The 7592-nt window shown below is 36.3% G+C and overlaps 1 protein-coding gene across 1 annotated transcript; it reads right to left on the reverse strand.

Annotated features, from left to right (window-relative positions):
* Positions 1-212: 212 nt before the first annotated feature.
* Positions 213-6596, reverse strand: LOC137715892 (ADP-ribosylation factor GTPase-activating protein AGD5-like). The gene is made up of 11 exons (XM_068455254.1): positions 6345-6596; positions 5354-5412; positions 5121-5211; positions 4595-4649; positions 4418-4508; positions 4057-4291; positions 2299-2512; positions 1999-2171; positions 1458-1700; positions 1302-1366; positions 213-662 (listed from the first exon to the last, which is right to left on the reverse strand). The coding sequence occupies exons 1-11, from the start codon at positions 6393-6395 to the stop codon at positions 503-505; spliced, it is 1437 nt and encodes a 478-aa protein (XP_068311355.1). The 5' UTR covers positions 6396-6596; the 3' UTR covers positions 213-502.
* Positions 6597-7592: the final 996 nt, after the last annotated feature.

Raw genomic sequence — 7592 nt, forward strand, 5'->3', positions numbered from 1 at the left:
AACACACTAATAACGAAATGGTGGTGCTAATCCATACCCCATTTTATTTCTTACACTCAATTTTCCATCAGATCGAATGAATTAAATAATATCTAAATCGAATGAATTAAAGAATATCAATGAACAAAAATTAACAAGAGTAGTGGAAGATAAAAACTGGTAACGAAAAACGGTAGGATTTGCAAGAGTTCTGGGATTCCAAACATCATGTGTAGATAGGCATTGTTCTTGAGGTTCCTTTAGTTAAAAAAATATTCATCCAAAGAACACAATAAAACTCGAAAGGAAATAGTTTTGATCAATCTAAACCCGTCTTATTGCTCAGATAGCCCCTAATCATACAAATGATCACCCATAGAACAGCAAAAAAGTGGTACTGCCTCTACAAACAGTTTACAACCCCAGTACAGGTGGAACGACGGGAAAAAAAGTATTATCTTTCTGTAATTCGACTGTTTTTGTATGGTATAACAAGGCCAGGATCACCAACCCTAAACACTCTTCACGGTTTTGCGAACATCAATTGTGTTAAAGATGAGAAATCATAATCTTTTCCTGACTGTGCTGAAGTTGAAGATGATACGGGAGATGGTGATTGAGTCTTGTTCGCCCCATCGTTTGTCACGCCATTAACTGGGCTAACTTGAGCCATACTGTAAAAGCTGCAAAAGAGAAGCAGTAGTATGGTGATTTAAGTACATATAAAGACCTGGTAAAAGGTGTATTATTATGCTAATGAAGCAAAACTATAAGTAGCATTAACATGAAATGATGGATATTTGATGCTTTACATTCCACTTTCTCCAGTGTAAGCTCATCCATTTGGTAAAATAATCTAAGCCAATATGTTTTAAGGATAGTGTTTGCAGACACATACATCTGGTGTATTCCCCACAAAAAATGTATGGTCCTGCATTCATAATGGAAAATGGGAAAAACAATTCATGGTAAATCTTAAGGTTTTGAGCTCCATGTTCACATCGTGCTCGTATCTCTTCTTTATCTGTAGGTGTTGGGTTTTGGAGGGTGGGGTTTGACATGGCAGTTAACGATTCACCACCAATTCAGTTAGAGAGGAGCCTATTGTATAACAGCAGCAATCAAGGTTGTGAAATATGAACCACAAGGACCAAGATGTATACAAATATGTCCAAGAGCTCAATTTGCTTAAAATCCTTTTCCATTTGATTAACCATTTCAAGGTATAAGAAAACACGGCTCAATAACAGCTTAGAAAATCCCATCACATTTGTGCCAACTCAAAATAGATGCTAAATATGGAACAGAGATTTATGACATACCTAGATGCTGAATACGGAACAGAGGTCCCCAGTGGATGTGCTTGTCCCATGGTCTTTGTCTGACTCTGATTCAAAAGGAAATATACAAAATGAATATTTCACTCGATGTTGATAAATGAAATAACATTCATAATGAACCCTTACTATGGACTCTACCTGTGAAACATTCTGTAGATCAGCCTGCCGATCTACAGGCATCACCAATCCAGGAAACTGGTAGCCAACGTTTGGCCAACTTTGGGAGGGTAAATTGCTTCCACTCGACACGGGTTGTTGAATAATACCAGGAAACTTTTGATCCACGCCAGATTTAGCTGCCGCGGCCATGAGAAGAGACTGTTGCTGAGCCAGCATTGCTAGTTGCTGCTGATGCATAGAGAAGGGTGACACCATGTTCGACTGCAGATATTCAAATTGTTAAATAATATAATGTGCATTTACAAACCATGTTATGCAATGGAACAAGAAAACGATAATTCAATTCAGTCAAAAACAAAGTAATATTTTAAAAGACTATTTTACTAATACTTACGGCTTATTTTCCCTATTTTAAATTAAATAAATCAAACTAGTATAATGGATTATAAAGAAAAAGCCAGAACGTTTTTTTTCCAACTAACAAAAACAATCCATTTATCAAACTAATGATATATTTTCCAAACAAAAATTCTGATTTGCATGATAATCCAGCACATACCTTCTCAAAAAGACTCATAATATCATTTTTTAAGTCTTTCTGAGGTTTCTCTGAAACAGGTGTTAACAAAGGTGCATCTTTAAATAGATCCTCAATTCCTGATGAAGATTTGACATTGTTCTCTGCTGCCTTTGATGGACCAGTTTTCTCAGCTGTCGATGCCTTTTCAGCAGCTGCAGATTAAAGGCAACCATTTCTCTTAACCCCAACACATTGGAAAAAGGCCAGAACCATACTTATATAGGATGATTCCAGTACAGGAAAACGTATTAGAATGATGGGAGAGGAGTAAAGACATACACTGAAAACCAGCCCAATCATTATCCTCAGCTGATGCTGCATCCGACCCATTCTCACTTGGACCATCCACTGAAAGCATGTTGAAAAGGTCAGTAGCATAATCAACTTTTGGAGGGGCAGGTGGAGCAGTATCAACGGCTTGTTTTGTTGCTTCAGCAGGCGGAACTGCTGGTTCTATTTCCTGAACATCTTGTGGTCTTGAGACATGTACAACCTGTTAAAATTTGGATACAAAATGAATCAAAGCTTTTAGGTCTACGATTCTTTCCAAAATAAACGAGGTAACAAATACTAAGGAAACAACTGTAAAAAATAGGAAATGAGCCAATAAAAGTAAACTAAAGTATGCAAATTTTTTACAGGAAACATATTGAGAGAGAAGAGGATTAATAGAGACAAAGTGGATCAATTGATACACTTAAATAGAAAAGGTGAAAGCAACAAGGAACCACACAAGAAGCAAATTAAAAATGACCATGTAAAACATTTCACTCAAAGAGATAGCAGCTTCACAATCCAAGTTTAGAATGAAGAGAATGACATTTTCTTAATTCAGATGACACCAACGCTCAAACTGAGGGAAAAACATCTCAAAAAATAAAGAATCACCAGAAGGAAAGCAATACCCAACTCATGTAGCCATCTGAAAAAGTTTATACTACATTCTCAACACAGCACAATGAAGGAAAAGGTGGTTGATACTGTCAAGTGCTCTTTTGCACATAGTACACCGTTGAAGGGAAAACAACCATAAGGCCTTTTTCTCTGGAGTTACTTTAGCCTTCCATAGTAATGGGATCAAAAGCGAGGACAGTGTGATAAGAAACTCTTGAGGAATAAATAAATCGACAACAAAAGGTGCCTGACAACTCCAGGAGCCAAGCCAGCCTGGCTATTCTCAAAGGGGAAAGGGAAATGGTGCCAATCGAAAAGAAGAGTAGAAATCTTGACAATTTCCTGATCTCTCATATCCCCGAAGAAATTGAAGTTCCACCACAAAAGATGAAACAGAGGAAACATCCAAACTAGCTATGAATGTATTATGAGACACGGGAAGCCAGCATGGTCAGGGAAAAGTGACGCAGAAAGAGGAATCCTCATAGCAGAAATACTCCCAGAAATCAATCTTCTCCCTACTACCCAATATGAAACACAGGTTAGAAAATAACTCAATATGTCTCTCTGTGACACCTACTTGAACCTCTAACTACCACTTGAGTGCCCCGCCAAAATCAACACTCTTGATTACCAAATGCCAAAGACAGGTTTATATTTATATGACACCATTGATACTTGATTTTATGGTATGACGAATTGCCGATCCGTTATCTCCAACATATCCAATGTTTTTGTCCATTCTTGCTACCGATTATCAAACATAAGTTAGTTCAACAATGCTTTTTCTTTTTAAGAAAGATGATTCCATGAAAAGCAGGGTAACATAGTAGCACACCCTCTTAAATGAAACTTTTCATTTTAGTTTAACTATTTCCCTTTTATGTATTGCCATGTTTGTTGCTCTAACTTGTTATTAACTCTCTTATTGAGAATATTTTCTGCCAATCATATCTTTTCTTGTTTCTTAGAAAATATAGTTCATACAAAACAATTGGTAGATCTGAAATAAATATCATTAACACAGAGTTTGCCAACCCGAACCACAAGTAATCCATGATAAGAAATCAATAAGGCATAACGACATGAAAACAAACACAAAAAAGCATAAGCTATCAGGGAAACACCATATTAATTAAATACCTGTTCAGGACCTTTCGGAGGAACAGGAAGACTAATTCTTGCAGCAGGAACACTTTCTTTTGTATGAGTTGTTTGAATTTTCTTCCTTTCCTCAACTTTCTTTTCAGAATTTCCAACATAAACATGCCCACTTTTCTCTCCAGGTTGAGGCCAATGTAAGTTAGTCCTTTCTTCCCATACTTTAGGAGGTGGCTTTGTTTGTCCATCCCTAGGAATCCATCTCTTATCTTCATACCTGAAGAGAATTCCAGAAGCAATTTTAAAGAGTATACCTAAATCAATATAATAAAAACTGACGATAGACAGTAATTGTATCTCGACAAATAGATGCTAGTTCTAAGGGATACCGTCAAACACGCACTTTGCACGAATAAAATTTTCAATTCCAACTCTGTCATAGTTTGGAGGTAGTTCTGCTTCCCAGTAACTATTTGACTTCTCATTTCCCATTGCTGTATAAAATAAAACAAAATTTAAGAAAATCAACATCAATCAACAGAGAAACAAGCTAGAGGCCCAGGTCCCAAGACCAGCTTACATTGAATAAAAGCAACCTGCTCTGGAAGCCATGTGTCCAAAGTAGCAGACCGCACCTGCAGCAAAAGTAAATAACACTCAGATCAGCCCATTGCAACTGCAGTACATGGGTTGTTCTTGGATTTTATATCAAATCCTGTTAATTTAAAAGATTAGTTGTTTACTGTTCTACCCTCATGATATTAAATTATTGTTTATTAGAAATCTTGTTGACCAAGGGGATTTTATGCGTTTTTAAAGGTTTTTTGGAGCCTCTCCATGCAAATATATAGATAAGAATGCAAGGCATGAAAATACATGACGGTGCTGTTTGCCACCAACAGGGGGCAGTTTATGAAATAGAATTTCAGGATATTTTTCAATAAACCAAGAGCTAATTATGTGGATCCACCTGTTGTTGTAATTTGCTGGACCTTAATGTTACTGTCAAAAAATTTTAAAGAGACACATCAAGAGAAATTTTAAACAGCCCTAACATTTAGTTCACCAAATTCTTGTACATGAGCCACATATAAGATGAAAATCACCTTGGATATGTGTACCCCAAGACTTCTGTGTATCCCGGAACACTGCATGCATACAAAAATACCTAAATTCACGCTAGCCCATCTTGGACCCCTGTAAAAAAATCAATTCATCATTCAAAACTCATAATGTGATTCAAAGGCATAGCTGTTAAGAGCTAAATCATTTTTCATTCTTTATGATTGGTTATTCACCATCATGATATGAAAATCATCTCTTTCGGATGCTTACGTACTTGGCTTTGCAGTCAGCGCATTCTCTATTCTCTGGCAATTTAAGAAGTCCTTCCAGTATCTGCATATGTTTTTTTTTTTTTTTTTTTAAAAAGCAAAAATTATAAATAAATGAAACCACTGAATATAATAAAAAAAGGGGCAAAGGCAAAACAAGATACTGATTCAGGAACTTTGAAATTGAACGCTACTTAAAGTGTGCAAATCACATAAGAAAGTGTAAATATTTAAAGAGATATCAACGAATAGTAGCACAAATACAGCATCGGGTGAGTTAACACTCAGTAGGATCATAATCATAATGTTCCAAACAATCTGCAACGGCTTACATGGAATCTCAACACAGCCATTGGGTTTTCATTTTTGACAAACTCAAAGCAGAAAATGATTTTGAAATCACACATAAACAGAAATGACATAGATGCTTCGAAAGGATCTTCTTCGAGACTAATTTCTCCAAGCTTCGAAATTTACATATTAACTAATAACCGCATACACGGATAATTATAGATAACTGTCGAGGAAGATTTAGACTAAACACCGTTCGATCATCATATTACCACCCATTTCGATAGTTCATCACTAAAACCAAATTTCATACACATTGGAAGAAGAAAAAGTACAGCTATTGGCGAATCGAAACAAATTCAGATAAATCGAATCATGACCCAGAACTATAGATCAAATCCCATCAAAGCCAATCAAATCCAACACATCAAGAATTGCATTTCATATCCACAAATCCAAATTTAAATGTACAAAACTGATTAAATCCAATCAAACTCCAGCCATGCACAAATTCCCAAACATTTTCCTGTCAATTTCTCGGCAACCAAACACCAAAACAAAAATCCAATCCCACAATCGACAGCCAAGAATCCGAAAGAATATGTACGGAAATGAACAAGATGGGGGACAAATTTCGAATTCTGAAAAATTCAAGGTACATAAATTGTAAATCTCCAAAATTGGAAAAGGGGAAAAAGATGAGACCTTTCTGTGCTTGGCGTTGAGCTCCTTGGTGACATTGGCCTTTTCGTTCATGGTGATGCGACCGTACAACAGCAAAACCAGCAGAAGCGAGGAAAGACGAAGAGAAAAAGCAGCAGCGGCTCCGCGGGCGGACGAAGGTCAAATTGGTCTTTTTGCGCTCTTTCTCCCTCCCCTTTCTGCGACCACCAAAGAGAAACGAAAGAAAGAGAAGAGAGAGAGATCCAAGCACAGTCGCTCTTGACTTTATTTTTGAGCTTTTGCTATTATCTCCTGTTTTCTTTGCCTTTTCACATTTCTTTCTTTTTTTTCTTTTCTTTTAATACCCAAAATTACATTGTGAGTAGGGATGGAGGAGACATCAAGTTGGACTAAATCGATCAAAATTGATTTTACACTACTGTAAATCGAATTGACAATGAAAAATGTGTGACAAGTCAAGTAATGCTTTTAGAAATTAACTTGGCTTCTCAACAATGTCACGTTTCTGCACAGTCATCGTCCAATCAAGCGCCACCGTCACACTTTAACAGAGCTCCTGACGCTTAGGCTACGGAAGAATGAATTTGAGAGCATAACGTAACTTTAGATATGAAAGTGAGACGAAAATAAATAAGGGTAGCAAAAATACGAATTTCACGATATTTGAGAGTAGTAAAATAAAAATTAGTAGGCCAACATCTTGCCTAGTCATCAGTTAATAAAAAATTTAATAGCTACACTAACTGAAGTATTAAAGTGGCAGAAAAATCAGACTTTAAGTATAAAAGTAAGATGAAAAAAAGTAAGCGTAGTAAACTACGATTGTCATGAAACTTGATAATAATAAAGTGAAAAATATCCCCAAACTCTTGAATGATGAAATTAAAAGAAACAAAGAAAGACGCGTAGAAGAAGAATAGCCAAACCTATAGAATGAGAATGAGGAAGTGAAATTGTTGACAGAAAGGAATCCTCTCCGGATTCCTTCCTCCTAATCCACCAAATCAGGGGGATTCATGCGTTGAAATTTGATCCAACGATTGAAGTTATTATAACTTTTAAAGTGAGCTCTTGTTTGTAACCGTTTGATCAAATTTCAATGGTATGAATTCTCTGATTTTGTGGATTAGAAGGAAGAAATCCGAAAATAATCAATTTCCATTGTTGTCAGACAAAAGAATTCGCAAATATCAATTGTTATTTGGAAGTGGGGTTAGGGGGAGCTGGTTTTGAGTGTTGAAGGTCATGAGTTGTAATGGGTAGTCACAA

This window comes from Pyrus communis, chromosome 14 (assembly GCF_963583255.1).
Source record: "Pyrus communis chromosome 14, drPyrComm1.1, whole genome shotgun sequence".
NCBI lineage: Eukaryota > Viridiplantae > Streptophyta > Magnoliopsida > Rosales > Rosaceae > Pyrus > Pyrus communis.

Bases quoted from the DNA above. Each gene is read 5' to 3' on its own strand.
- LOC137715892 (XM_068455254.1), bottom strand. From the start codon at position 6,395: ATGAACGAAAAGGCCAATGTCACCAAGGAGCTCAACGCCAAGCACAGA. The intron at 5,413-6,344 runs GTCTCATCTTTT...AAACATATGCAG, and splicing joins TCAACGCCAAGCACAGAAAG to ATACTGGAAGGACTTCTTAA. The intron at 1,367-1,457 runs GTAGAGTCCATA...CTTTTGAATCAG, and splicing joins ATCTACAGAATGTTTCACAG to AGTCAGACAAAGACCATGGG.